General features: G+C 42.2%; 2 protein-coding genes and 1 non-coding gene across 3 annotated transcripts; 2 read left to right on the top strand and 1 right to left on the bottom strand.

The window, feature by feature from the left end:
* Positions 1–811: 811 nt before the first annotated feature.
* LOC143541986 (small nucleolar RNA snoR138) lies at positions 812–942 on the top strand. The gene has a single exon (XR_013136837.1). It is a non-coding gene; the product is annotated as a small nucleolar RNA snoR138 (small nucleolar RNA).
* Positions 943–10,310: 9,368 nt separating this feature from the next.
* Positions 10,311–10,970, top strand: LOC143541962 (tubulin alpha-5 chain-like). The gene is made up of 2 exons (XM_077034635.1): positions 10,311–10,444; positions 10,520–10,970. The coding sequence occupies exons 1-2, from the start codon at positions 10,311–10,313 to the stop codon at positions 10,836–10,838; spliced, it is 453 nt and encodes a 150-aa protein (XP_076890750.1). The 3' UTR covers positions 10,839–10,970.
* Positions 10,971–12,043: 1,073 nt separating this feature from the next.
* LOC143541961 (small ribosomal subunit protein uS7-like) lies at positions 12,044–13,873 on the bottom strand. Its single transcript, XM_077034634.1, has 4 exons — positions 13,760–13,873; positions 12,838–13,109; positions 12,547–12,750; positions 12,044–12,167 (listed from the first exon to the last, which is right to left on the bottom strand). Exons 1-4 carry the CDS (start codon positions 13,844–13,846, stop codon positions 12,113–12,115), a joined length of 618 nt encoding a protein of 205 aa, XP_076890749.1. The 5' UTR covers positions 13,847–13,873; the 3' UTR covers positions 12,044–12,112.
* Between the last annotated feature and the right edge of the window lie 379 nt (positions 13,874–14,252).

Below are 14,252 nucleotides of genomic sequence, written 5' to 3'. Positions count from 1 at the left end.
TTTTTTAAACGATGACTTTCTTATGTTTAAGCCACCACACTTCCCAAGTTGGAGAGCCCTGTTGCTCCACTATAGTCATACTATGTTGTCTTAATCAGACTCATGCTGACTTTAGGAGTTTGACGTGGGCGTTCTCTCAGAAAAGATACCGCCGGCTGCGACTTGATATGTGTTGCGCCTCCACAAAGACATTACTTTCTGACGTAACACACGGTGGAATAAAAACCCTGATAAACTAAAAATTCTAACTCACAAGTGACAACCTAGAAAAACACTACTTAAGAGACTTTTTCTTTCACTATATATTAAAACAGATTAAAATTAAAGTTTAGATAGATTAGTCGGCCATTAAACAGTGGGCCTTTGAGGCCAAAGGCCCAGTAAACGAAAGCTTCTGCAAAAATCTCAACCCTAAATAACATATCATATATTTCAAGCAGTCATGATTTCTCTCTTGCATTTCTGCTAACTGAATCTGAATCACTCTCTCCATTCATAATATTCTCAAGCTCTAATTGTTTTAATATCAAATTCATGTATTGAATGAACGCCTCTAAAGAGTAGCCGTATGAATGCTTATTAGGATTTCATATCGTGCTTAGTTCCGAGGCTGATACCAAACCTCTTTTATTCATAATTAGATTGTTAATCTTCATCGATCAACATTCTAATTTGGATCTAAAGCTACCGATACGCTTTGAGGAGATCATCTGTATTATTACCATCAGTTTTCTCTCAATTTGTATCGGACATTTATTTTTTTTTCAATTTGTTAATTATTGTTATTATTATTTGTTTTTGTGTGTGTGAATTTGCTCTCGAATAATTGAATATTTGAGTTATCAATCTCTATTCGGTTCAGACAGGAGCATATAGTAACGGTATCGAACTTGTTTATCGGATTGATTATTTTTTAATCTTTCTGAATTAGTTTGAAGCTATGGAACTTTGTTCCGTCACCTACATTGTCCTCATATAATTAGATGTTTTAAGAGTTTAATTGACGCTTTAATATTTTTGTTACATATATGAGTTTAAACTTTAAGTTACTTAAATTCATAATTAATCTGGGTTAAATTGGTCATGGATTTTGTATAAGACCATTTCATTTTATCTAAAAGAATGGTTAACATGTTGAAATGAAGGTATAAGTTATTGAATGGTTGTTGTGGTAAAATACTAAAATGTTCATGTATTAGGAAGTTACACATCTGACTGGAGGCTACACAGTAAAATTGTATAATTAACATTGTAATGATTGTGGTAAAACTCAAGTATGACGTAATTTTGACATGTTTTCTTACGTTCGAACAGACTAGCCAATCAAAAAATTTTATACGGACCGTTTGCTCGAGTTACATGTTAATATAAAAACATGAACAATGTTGGACCTTCACAAATTGTTAAAACATGTTGGACCTTCACGGATTGTCAGATAAATGTTGTATTAGATTCTAAACGTTTTACATAATCCCCCACTAAGAAAACGTTTATATATATTTATCTATGGATGTATGTGTGAATGTGTGATTTGTATATGGCCTCTCTACGGCCGTCTATTTCAACATACTTTTTGGGCATCTATAATAAACTCATACAAACCTACACATTATCGTTATATCCGATTCCAATATTTTTCTCAAAAGCCTCACTTTTTTCTACAACAATAAACCTTCTCAAACATAATTAAAATTTATTAGCTTTTTTATATATTTTGTGTATATATGTGTATGCAAAGGCGAGAGAAAGCACCCCCACATGTGAAGTCCTTTGTAGGGTTGCAATGAAGGACCTGATCCACTAACTTGATGCCTACAATGATAGTATTGGTTATTTGTTTATCTACCATGTTGCCAAGTAGATTCACACAACTACACAAGGGGAAAACTCCCTTCTTGTAGATGCTCTTACTCTACAATGCTACTTGTATATGCAGGCTATGTTCATTGTGGATTTGAAGCCCATCGTGGGTTATGTTCAATATTCTCCTGTTAATAGCATTTGGGTTTAAATCTTGTAAGCGGGCAACGTAAAAGTTGGATTGTTGCTCTTAAAAAAGACAAACTAGTCATGTGACTAGTCACTTCTTAAAGGGTGTTATGAAGTACCATAATCTTTTGATAGATTAACAACGTTGCACGAGCACTCGTCTAGTTGTGGTTACTAACCAACTAGAAGCAAGAATAGAACTTGTTATTTCGAAGAGTTCCAATAACCTCTTTTTATGTGTTTTGATGAGCTATCACTTGTTAATACATCGACATTTAAAACTTATACTTTAAATAGGAATACAAATTAGCTCATACGTAAAAATTACCATTACCGTACGAGTCTAATTTGGGTATGATTAAAACTACATGAGTTAAACATACGTTTTATTGATGATATACAATGAAACAAGATATATTACAAAATGCTCTCTTGAAGAAACACTAATCGACCCCGGGCAGATTACGGATAACCTGGGGGTTAAATAGATGTTTCCCACGAGGGGTTAGACCCGGCAAAGATGGTTCTTCTGATAACCTGCAAAACAGACACCGTGAGCTCGTCACTGAGAAGGGGGGGTACCTCCTTGTGACCACCCTCCGGCGTGAGAATCAGACTAGATTGCTCTTGAATATAAGTGTATATTAAGAGAATGACTAGAGCAGATATCAGGTATATGATATAAGATATAAGATGAGATGATACCATTCCAAGGTGTTGGAGTATTTATAGCCGAAGGTAGGTTTCCAAGAAGGTACAGCCGGCTGAATAGTGTTCCTGTTCTGCCAACTGTGGGCTACGCACATGCCATGCTGGTAGTTGGTGGGTAGGCAGCGGCTGATAGTGACCAGGCCGGCTGTGTACTATTCCTGTTCCACCAACTGCAGGCTATGCACGTCCTCCGACAGGTTGGTGAGTAGGCAGCGGCTAATAGTGACATACAGTACAAGAGCGTGCTGCTCGTCATACTGTTGTCAGTGAGCTGTCGTATCCTTGGTCAGATCTTTTGTCCATACCTCGTCAGGTACAGTACAAAAGATCCTCCAGTATCGTACGGACTGGCTCATTTGGGCGGGAGTTCTCCCGGCTTTGTGCGGGAGAGTTCCCGGCTTTGCTCATTCCTTCTTCAGGTGACATTACTGAATTATTATGAGAGTTAAGTGTCTTGTGCGTGTAGCTTTGCTGCGCAGGTATCCTTCCCTGATGGCTTGTATCCGCAGCTACGGGAACAGGCAGAGTACTTCACCATTGGGAGGCTTTTCCTGCGGGAACAGCTTGCGTACTGCGCGTAAGGACGTCACGTCTCTGAGCATGGTGGGTCCTGCGGATCCAGTTGGTCTCGGCGCAGACGTCCCTTTAAGTTAAGTCTTGCGGGTTCAACCGCGCAGACGTCCGTTAAGGAGTCTTGCGGGTTCAACTGCGCAGACGTCCCTTTTCAAGGCGAGTCTTGCGGGTCCAACTGGGCTCTGCTGGGACCTACCTCTTCAAGTCACCCCAGTCCAATGTTCTTCTCATGAATTGTTAATAAGTGAGGTGAACTTTTGGACTTAAACAAGGGTTTTGAAAAGGTTTTAGTTTTAAGGTTTTCCATGGGGATTCTTCCCGCGGAAGTCCTAATGTCACGTGCAGAAATTCCCGACTTTTCTGCTTGATCTTTGGGTGTGATGCGGGTAGGTCTGTAACCTCCTCGCAAGTCAGGAGCGTTGAGTTCCACTTGTGTAGATTCTCCATGAGGTTTTGGTAGTTTTGAACATAGTGATCAATTATGTTTAAACAACCAATTCCATCTTGGAGGTTCAAACAATATAGTTCTCGACGTTCCCGCTATGCGGGGATGTTATTCCCGTTTCCGCAAGCACTGCCCAGAAGATCCTTCTTGGTTTCAATTCCCTGCGGAGTGCTAGGTATGTGAAGGGTTTTGCCTTGACACTGTACCCGCACTCGTCTTATAGTTACTTTACTTCCAAGGTATTCCTGGCTTCAATTCCCTGCGGGTGCTAAGTATGTGAAGGGTTTTGCCTTGACACTGTACTCGCACCCGTCTTATGGTTACTTGGTTGCCGAGGTATTCTTGGCTTCAATTCCCTGCAGGTGCTAAGTATGTGAAGGGTTTTGCCTTAACACTGTACTCGCACCTGTCTTATAATTACTTGGTTGCCAAGGTAAGAGGTATTTTCCCGCTTACTTTTGAATCTTTTTGAAATTTGAAGAGTTGGTGAAAGGATAAGAACAGTCCATACTGTTGAAACGTCGTCCGACGGTTTCTTCTGACAGTGTCAGGACGTTCAGGAAGTTATGGCGACGTGGCAGTATATGGTCATTCCAGGCGCTTTTTCAGGCGCGTGGGCGCGATTTTTCTGGCGCGTGGCCGCGAAATTAATGGCACGCGTCCTTTCAACAGCTGTTGCTAGCTTGCTCTTTGCCACGTGTCATAGTTTCATTGCACCTGCGATTTCTCTCTCTTCCGCATTAAATTCATCGCATTTATTGCGATGAATATATAAAGGGGGAGAGGGTCCTTTGTAATCCACACTTTCACTTCTATCTTCTCCTTCTAAGCGATTTCCGGCTAATTATTCTCTGAAATCGTTGCCTTTCATCCTTCCAGAATGTCTTCTTTTGCTGAGGAGTCTGACGTGTTCGTCGAGAATCCGTCGTCGACGTCCGAAAAGGACGACAAGAGCACTGCTGGCGAGTGCCAGTGTGCTCTTCCTACCGAGCTTTTTCAGTACATCGTCCGGAAGTTCATGCTCGAGTCGTTCGAGCCTGAGTTTCCGGAGCCACACCAGACGGTGTACGATGCCCCTAAGGGCAAAATAGGGGTGTATGCTGCATTCTTCGTTTATGGGAATCTCAGGTTCCCATTGACGAAGTTTGTATACCGTGTCTTGGAGAGGCACGGTGTGCATTTGACGGAGGTACACCCGATGGCGATCGCCAAGATCCGCTACTTTGAGTGGGTGTGCCTCATTCTGGGCGTGGAGCCCCACGTAGATTGGTTGATGACCTTCTACTCTTGGAGGTGTATCCAGGGGTGGTACACTTTGGTCAATCGGATCAAGGGGTTGAAGATCTGCGCTACCGAGCGCAGTCTTCGGTCGTGGAAGCGGGAGTTTTTTTATATCTCCGCTCGCGTCGTCCCCCTTGCGATGACGTTTAAGAATGGGAGAGCACTCCCCGCCCTTCACGCCCTCAACTACCAGGAGGCGGAGTGGTTCGCCAAGATCTCCCGGGTCCAGACTCCGGTGTACCGTTTTGCGGAGTCTGGGATGGTGATGCTCGGGATGAGCCGGGTGTGGAAGGAGGCGTCCCAGATTCCTATCGTCCTCGAATACGGTTTGAACTCTGTCCCTTACGGTATGCTCTGTCTTCTTTGTTGATATAGGTTTTTCTTCTAACTGTTTCTTATTTTTATTTCAGAGGGAAACGACTTGCAGTCTCTCCTGCAGCCGCGGGAGAGTGATGGTCCCGCCCGGATGGGTACTCGTGCTCTCGATGAGAACGAGTTGCCCATCTTGGAGCAAACGAGGGATCGGTTTGTGGAGGTCTACCCGCCAGGCCACCATATTCTGAGCGCCACGCGGCCAGGTAAGGAGTTATTCAACCCTCGACCTCTCAATGCTGAAACCTCTGCTGGAATTCCTCTAATCTTGTCATCTTCTGATGAGGAATCCGCAGATGGTCCTCCGTTGGTGCGGAAAAAGAAGGCTGCGGCTGCCGGCGGGAAGGGGAAGGCGAAGGTTGCCTCCACTGCCGATCCGGTGAATCGGTCTGATTCAGAGACCGAAAGCGAGGAGGTGGCGGGGAACCTTGGTGGTGATAAGACCACTGCTCCGGAGGCTGAGAATGTCACCTCCGAGCAGCCCAGGACGACGGTGAGCGGCGTGAAGAGGCCGTCTCCATCGGGTTCGTCCCCGCCTGTTCGCACCTTTAGGCTCAAGAAAACCCGTAAGTACAAACTTCCTTTACTTTTAACTTCATATATTTTCGCCATTATACTTATATATCTTGTCTTCGTGCAGGCGTGGATGCTACCGCATTCCAGGGTGGAGCGGGGAGGAGCACCTCCGGACCCATGACGGTAGGCTTGGTCAACCTACCTGAGGCGATGACCCAGGCTGCTGCGCCTGCCTCAGTTGGTTCAGTTGCTCACCCAGATGAGCCAACTGTTCCAACTGTGACGACATCTCCGCCGGCTGTCAGTGCCATATTTACTGAATCTTTCACTGAGCCGGCGGTGACTATTTCTGCGGACTCCTCCGCAACGGCGACCACGGTTGTGAGTTCACCTATGGTGAGTTCACCTCCGTTGGTTTCTACCGCGGCGGCCTCCACCATGCCTCCTCCGTCATCGGCAACTACGGCCGATCCTTCAGGTATGCTTGGGGCTTCTCGCCAACCTCTGCCTCCTTCCCATCTGCCTGACCTCTTGGATGGATTTCCCTTGGGTTCAGGTGATGGGTTCGGCGGCTATCGGCCTGTTGTCGACCCTACAGGTGCGTAGGGTTCTTTTGGCCTTTTTTTTTTTTTTTTTTTTAATATATATCATCTTTTCCTAACTGCGTTTTGTTTTTGCAGTGTCGGATTCCAATGAAGTGTATGTTCCACGATGGAACATCTGCCGAGGAACAACCCTTCGCACGCCTGTGGAGTGCGTGGAGTGGGCTCGTCACGCAGCTCCCAGTGGTGCGTTGGGGGAAGCAATGGCTAGCTACCAGGAGGGTAGGCTAACCAATGAGCTTCGGATTCTCCTGGCCCGGATGCAGCCGCACGTCGAGCTGCTTTGTCGTGAAAACGACAAGTTAAAAGCTGCGCGTATCCAAGAGGTGGCTCAGGCGCGGGCTGTCCGGGAGGAGAACAAGAGGCTTACCGCAGTGGCTGCGGAAAAGGAGAAGGCCTTCCAGGCCCTTGAAGTTGAAGTTCAGGCCCGTCTCGAGGCCCGTTCCAAGGCTGCCCAAGCTGTTAACGAACAGCTTCGGCTGGCTAAGGAAACTGTACGGAACGCAACTGAGAGGGCCACCAAGGCTGAAGCTGTTGCTGAGCCTCTACGCATTGAGAACGAGGAGCTTAAAGCCAAGCTAGAAAGGCTCCAACAGGCTCATGATGCCTTGGCTATGGAAGACGCCAAGAAGCTCCAAGAGATCTTGGACCAGAGGGGCGTGCTTGACCACACCGAGCGTAAGCTAAAGGGCGTTGAAGAGGCTGCTGCTAAGGACGTGTTGCTCACCAACCTTAACAAAAGTGAAGCCGAACGCGCCCGTAACCAAGCTCAAGCCGCCCTCCAGGAGGCTCTGGTTGCCAAGGAATGGCTTCTTCGAGAAGCGTTGTCTCAGGTATGCGTAATTTCATATCTTTACGCTTTTCTTTGTAAATAGAAAAGGTTTTGATACTTGTATTTTTTCTTGTAGGTTGTGCATCGAGTCTTTTCCGACACATCATACGACGATGCCATGAGCGCAGGCCTCAACGCTTCTCATGAGGATGGGGAAAAGGCCGGCTTCCTGCTTGGTCTAGGGTTCGTTGAGAAAGGCATCCCGCCTTCCAACTTCCCTTTGTATGATGTGGATACTGAAGCTGTATATGACCAAGCAGTGAACCAGTATGCCGCCTTCCCGCATCCGGTGGTGGAGAAAGTGAACGAAGTAGCTGCTGCTGATGATGGGCTAGCCATTCTAAAGACCTTCCTTGAACCGCCACAGCCAACTGATGGTGCGGGTACAAGTGGGTTTGGGGGAGTGGTCCTGAAGCTTGAACCTTAAGATCCCTTCCCACTGTTAGGATAGGTTTACATTGTATAGATTTATATTCATGTAGGCGGGTAGTTACCCGGCCATTCTTGTAATACTTGAATTATTATGAAATATAAATCTTTTTTCACTGGATGACTTGCTTTATAAACGTTATATGACTTGCTCATGCATACTTTAGTTTAAATTAGCAACCTTCCAAGTGTTCTGAATAAGTTAACCTTTGAACGTGGTAGATAATAGGTTGAAGTTTTGCTTCCTCCTTCGTGATTGTGCGGGTAAGACCGTCACTTGCACTTAGTAGGATGGCTAAACTTTACCTATATCTGTAACATCCTAAAATTTTAATGATGAATAAAAGAAGTTATGTTTAGTGATTTCGCGTAATTAATTAATATCGGGTAAGGAGTGGGTCTTGGACTTGGATTAATTGAGATGGGTTAAATGAGAATGGGATTTCAGGGGTATAAATACCCCCAAAATCCCAAAATATCTTCATTTTTACCATACTCTCTAACACTTCCAAAACACACACACCACACACCTCAACCGCCGGCGGCCGGAAGAGAGAGGCGAGATCCGAGAGTGTGAGAGAGAGAGACTAGTTGTGATTAAGCAAATAAACAAGACCCAAACAAGCTCAAAAAGGTATGATTCTTGATCTTTGAAGTTTAAAGATCCGAGCTTTTAGTGTATAAACGACCGAAAATGGTCGGGAAGCGTAGTGGGTGATGTTGAACCGTAACAAGGGTGTTAAAATCGCTCGAAATGTTGGACAGAAACCGAAACTGCGGTTATCTGGGCAACTTCGCCTTCATCTGGGCAACTTCGCCTTCAAAGCGATGAACTTCGCCTGCAAGCCAAGTTCGCCTGATGAACTTCGCCTGCAAGCTAAGTTCGCCTGATGGCAACTTCGCCTAGAGCTAAGTTCGCCTGATGACAACTTCGCCTAGAGCTAAGTTCGCCTGAGGCTTAACTTCGCCTAAAGCCAAGTTCGCCTGATGACAACTTCGCCTAAAGCTAAGTTCGCCTAAGGTTTAACTTCGCCTAAAGCTAAGTTCGCCTAAGGTTTAACTTCGCCTAAAGCTAAGTTCGCCTAAGGTTTAACTTCGCCTAAAGCCAAGTTCGATTAGAAAATAAATTAAAAATCTAATCTGACCTGGCAGCTCGACCCCAGCCAGGGGCTCTGCCCCTTGGACCCTGCTAGGGGCTGCCGCCCCTAGACCCCGCTGCCAGGGGCGCTGCCCCCGGACCCCCGTTCGTTGTGGGTCATATAAAGATAGAAATACATTATGAGAAGTGATAGTTAATTGATACGTATACTTGTTATACAGTCAGCCGTGCACAACTGAAGAAAGGGATTACGATTAACGGTGAACGTAACCGTGTTCAGGTGAGTTTCTAGCCCCATTTATGTGTTATGTTTTCGGGGCTGTGTGCATACTCAATATGTTGTTAATACGCTTATCCTAAGAGATAAGTGTATGCCTTATGTGGATAATGTGAAATGTATGAATGATTGCTTGATGGTACGTGAACGATCTTCGGATATTGCACGTACTGTCAGGTTGTAACGCTAAGTATAAGATAAGTATGATATGTATGCTTATGTGTATGAACGTGATAAAGTTAATAAAAGAAGGAAATGACGGTTGCATGGTTGTATGGTTACGAAAAGGGTACCGAGCCCTAATAATACTCGAGGTATGATGTATGGTTGTATGGTAACGAAGAGGGAATCGAACCCTACTAATATTCGAGAACTAGGGACCGAACCCTACTAATATTCGAGGAAAGAGGGAAACCGAGCCCTAATAATACTCGTGGAAAGAGGGAAACCGAGCCCTAATAATACTCGTGGAAAGAGGGTACCGAGCCCTAATAATACTCGAGGAAGGAGGGTACCGAGCCCTAATAATACTCGAGGAAGGAGGGTACCGAGCCCTAATAATACTCGAGGAAGGAGGGTACCGGGCCCTAATAATACTCGAGGAATGTAGGGCGTAATGCTCTTTATAACGTAAGATATGAAGGTAAGTTAATACAAAAGAAAGAATGAAAGTATGAAAGAATGAATGTATGAAAGTATGAAAGTATGAAAGTATGAATGAAAGAATATAAGTTTATGTGTATTGTATAGTGTATGATTAACTAGAACTCACTCAGCGTAGCTGACTTTTAGTATGCACGCAGGTGAGTAGGATGAGGCAGCTCGCTTGAGGAGACACATGGCACTGAACAAGAGTCTGGCATCTGAAGACTTATGATGTTCTAATTTTAATGCTTTAATGTGAAAGACAAAGGATGTTTTGAGACAAGTTATGAATTATGTAATGTTCAATGAAAGTTTTATATTCCGCATAAATGTTTTAATTAACTCTGATATTTAGAACTGTGTTTATGAGTAAATCCAACACGAAAGTAGGGTTACCGGTAACGGGGCCTTACAAGTTGGTATCAGAGCAAAGTTCGAGAGATTTAAGCATCCTACATGCTTAGACTCGAACAGAGTATGGGATATAAGTAAGAAATGAAAGAAGATGCCAGTTCAAGAATGCCATGTGTCGCTCAAGCATGGCTAAATGTGACCCGAGACATGGGAAGTACATGGCTTGTTGTTTGATGTATAGGGGTGATGTGGTTCCTAAGGATGTTAATACTGCTGTTGGTTCCATCAAGACCAAACGTACGGTTCAGTTTGTTGACTGGTAAGTTAATTTTGGTTGTTTATTTATGGAAAAATAGACATAAAACATGGTTTTAAAGATTTGTTTGTGTTTCAGGTGTCCGACGGGTTTCAAATGCGGAATTAACTACCAACCACCAACGGTGGTGCCCGGTGGTGATCTTGCAAAGACAGCGCGTGTTGTATGCATGATAAGCAACAACACTGCGATGGCGGAGGTATTCAATAGGATTGACCATAAGTTTGACTTGATGTTTGCGAAACGAGCCCTTGTGCATTGGTATGTGGGTGAGGGAATGGAAGAAGGAGAGTTCTCAGAAGCCCGGGAGGATCTTGCAGCTCTCGAGAAAGACGACGAGGAAGTTGGGCAAGAAGCCGAGGAGGAAGGAGGTGAGGAAGAAGAAGAAGAGTATTAAAACTATGTTACATGTTAACAAATATGATTCATTGTTGTCTAAAATATTGCAAAGTTTAAAATTATTAATTATGTTTTTAGTCATTGTATCAGTGATATCTTATGATTCTTATACATTTGTTTGATCATTGTATTATCGAGTCTAATAAACTATAGACTACTTACATATTAATATATTCTCTCCAAAGAACTAATAATGCTCAATTTTTTTCTCAAATATAAATGTTTTGAGGTCAACATGCAATATTATGATCACTTTACAAAACTTGGTCATCCTAGTTTAGGTTTTAGACGTTTTAAAGTCTGACATATGAACATCACCAAGAACACTTGCAACACTCGGACACCAATTTCTTACCTTCCCCATCACAATCTCGTCTAAAGCTAGTCTGCAAAGCCATACTCCACACTCCACAGCTAGACATCATGCTCACAACATAGCTTCACGTTGATGTCCTGCCACCTAATCCGGACAGCCTCTACACAGGATGCATCTGAGGTGCTTGGTCTCTAATCATTTTATATCTCAACCCTGGTTTGAGACGTTTCAACAACTTTTTTATGTAAAAGAATATAGCTGTGGCCTGCGACGAAGTCCATTCTTGAAGATGTTAGCAAACGGATATCGCAAAGAGGCATGACGTACTCTAACCTGGTCGCGTTAAACCTTTTCACGGACAGTTTTTTTTATTATTGATACCATCTTTTTTGCATTGTTGGTCAATTAATAGAAAATAATCCAAAATGAGGCAGGTAAGCCGTAAGCGAGCAAAGTTGCGTCGCCACCTTGTTTTGAATAGCAAATCTGATCTTACTGAAAACAAAGTTATCATTCTTCGACACCAAATCCAATCCTACTGAAAACAAAGTTATCGTTTCTCAGCATAATAGTTATTGTAGCAGCGTTGGGAAGAGGGATGGGGTTAATGTTAACTAAAAATTTTGCAATAACAAGTTTTATTGCGTTTATTTTGAGAATATAGAATTTTCAGCAACATGTAAAGCTAAAACAGATAAATTTATATACAGAAGATGTGAAATGCAAAAACATAAAAAAACTAAATGTGAATAAAGAGCAAATCCAAATGATAAAAACCAAAACTAAAAACAAAATCTCTTTGACAAAATCCGACTGGCATAACATTAAAAAAAACCCAACTAAATGTATCAGAGAAAAAGTAGCCGAAACAATAAATCTAAAGCAATATCCATGACAAAAAGCTTATACGCTTAACCATTCTTCATGCAGTCCCAAACAAAAACCATAACCCAACTTCAACGATTGGCCTTTGCAACTCTCTCAATCTCGTCTTTCTTCTTAATGGCATAGCTGCACCAAGAACATAAAACCATCAAAACACATTCAAAAGTTACCAAATTAATATAAACTGGCAGAACCGCAGAATAGTATAAAAAATTAATACCAAATGTGTTTATTGGTCAAACCAGCAAGAACCTTGTCCAATAGAGGTGAACAGTTTGGGATGTTTTTAGAATCAAACCAAACAAAAAACACAATTCAGTTTTTTGGTTCTTCAAAATCATTCGGTTTAGGTTTTATCTTTTGGTCTAAACCCAGTGTTTTGTTTGATAAAAGTTATTTCAGTTGTTTTTTTTTTCAATTTTCAATCGGTTATTCGATTTTTTGCACATCCCAAGTTACATATAAACAGACTTCAACATGTAGATGTAGTCATAATTGTGCGTACCTGTTGGAAGAGCCCTTAGCAGCATTAATAAGCTCATCAGCAAGGCACTCAGCAATGGTCTTAACATTTCTGAAACTACTTTCACGTGCACCAGTGGTTAAAAGATAAATAGCCTGATTCACACGCCTTAAAGGTGAGATATCAACTGCCTGACGCCTAACAACCCCAGCAGAACCGATTCTAGTAGCATCTTCTCTCGGTCCACTGTAACAGCATAACAACATTACAACTCAACATCAATCATAAACCAAATAATATGATCATTAACTCGATTCATATACGGTTGGTTACCTGTTGACAACAGCATCAACGATGATTTGAATGGGATTAGCATCAGTTAACAGATGGATAATTTCCATGGCGTGCTTGACAATGCGCACAGCCATCAACTTCTTACCATTGTTTCGCCCGTGCATCATGAGGGAATTTGTCAACCGTTCAACGAGTGGGCATTGCGCCTTCCTGAACCTCTTTCCTTGGTACCTTGCTGCAGTGTGAGGCATGTAGATTGGATTCTTTGAAGCAGTCGCGGTAATGTAATCTTCAACAGAAAGATCAGAAACCTGTTAACAAAGAACCGCATCCTCAAAACATCAGTACAGCCGTACAACTGGAAGGTAAAAAAAACTGAACAGATCAGCATCAAGAAATTGAACATTGATACTACTTTGTAACTTTATCAAAACAGTCCGCCTATACGAATAATTTATGACGATACTAGCTACATAACTCTGTATATTTGCTCAAACATACATAGAAAACATTTCTACTTTCATTAAATTCTATAAAACTAAAGCACAATAACCAAATCACCAAACAAAACAAACCAATAGCAGTGTTATAAAAATCACAATTACGATGCGAACAATTAATCGCTAATCGGGATGCTACCAATTCAATTTCACTCTAATCAAACCAACAAATCAGTAGCCATTCTAAGACAGTCTAAATCAGTCAAGTTCATCAATAACTTTTTAGTATTTGCAAATTTATATATTTAATTTTTCAATATATGAAAACAAAATTTCAAATAAACTATTCATCTATAAAAGACACACAATTACAATCTAAATGTAATCTGAAATATAACAGTAACGAATCATACATACAAACATTCACTAAAATGATCATGTTAATTAAACATATCTGAAACTTAAACATTAACAGAAACCAATAGTTATAACTAAATCGATTAAAATAAAATGAAACCAACCTGAACGTCGTCGTATGACCATCGGTTAAAGAGCAAGACGTCGCTGCGAGGCTTTCCGTCTTCAACAATAACTGGTGCAACCTCCATTGTCAACGTTGAATGTGGTGGTGAGGCAGCTGGTTATGTTATGGTTCAGAAGAAAACGATGGGGTGTTACGGAACCCTAGTTCTGTTTATATAATATAATACAATAATATACAAGCGACCTATAGGCTCTTGGGCTTAACTCACAGGCCCAACTTGGGTCCACTCTAAATGGGGTTTTAATTGGTCGCTGCTTAATTTAGGTCTTAGGATTTAGAGCATGTTTGGGATTGAGGGGTGTTTGGGATTTCGTATTTTACCTTCTTATAATTTTTCATTAAGTTAATAAGTTACAACATTGTAACTTATGGAACTTTTTCTCTAATAACATAAGCAATCCCAAACACCTTATTACTTTTCAAAAAGTTTATAAGTTATAAGTTGGTGAAAATAAGCAATCCCAAACACC

This window comes from Bidens hawaiensis, unplaced genomic scaffold (assembly GCF_021521415.1).
Source record: "Bidens hawaiensis isolate Kalapana, Puna unplaced genomic scaffold, B.hawaiensis_p1.1 tig00012728_1, whole genome shotgun sequence".
Classification (NCBI taxonomy): domain Eukaryota; kingdom Viridiplantae; phylum Streptophyta; class Magnoliopsida; order Asterales; family Asteraceae; genus Bidens; species Bidens hawaiensis.
The sequence above is the reverse complement of the archived record's forward strand: the minus strand, read 5'-3'. Positions and strand labels throughout refer to the sequence as shown.

What these genes read in the sequence shown, in the direction of transcription:
- LOC143541962 (XM_077034635.1), top strand. Translation starts at nt 10,311, where the DNA reads ATGGCTAAATGTGACCCGAGACATGGGAAGTACATGGCTTGTTGTTTG. An exon ending in ACGGTTCAGTTTGTTGACTG is followed by an intron (nt 10,445 to 10,519) that starts GTAAGTTAATTT and finishes TTTGTGTTTCAG; the next exon opens with GTGTCCGACGGGTTTCAAAT.
- LOC143541961 (XM_077034634.1), bottom strand. Translation starts at nt 13,846, where the DNA reads ATGGAGGTTGCACCAGTTATTGTTGAAGACGGAAAGCCTCGCAGCGAC. An exon ending in GGTCATACGACGACGTTCAG is followed by an intron (nt 13,110 to 13,759) that starts GTTGGTTTCATT and finishes CTTTGTTAACAG; the next exon opens with GTTTCTGATCTTTCTGTTGA. An exon ending in GTTGATGCTGTTGTCAACAG is followed by an intron (nt 12,751 to 12,837) that starts GTAACCAACCGT and finishes ATGCTGTTACAG; the next exon opens with TGGACCGAGAGAAGATGCTA.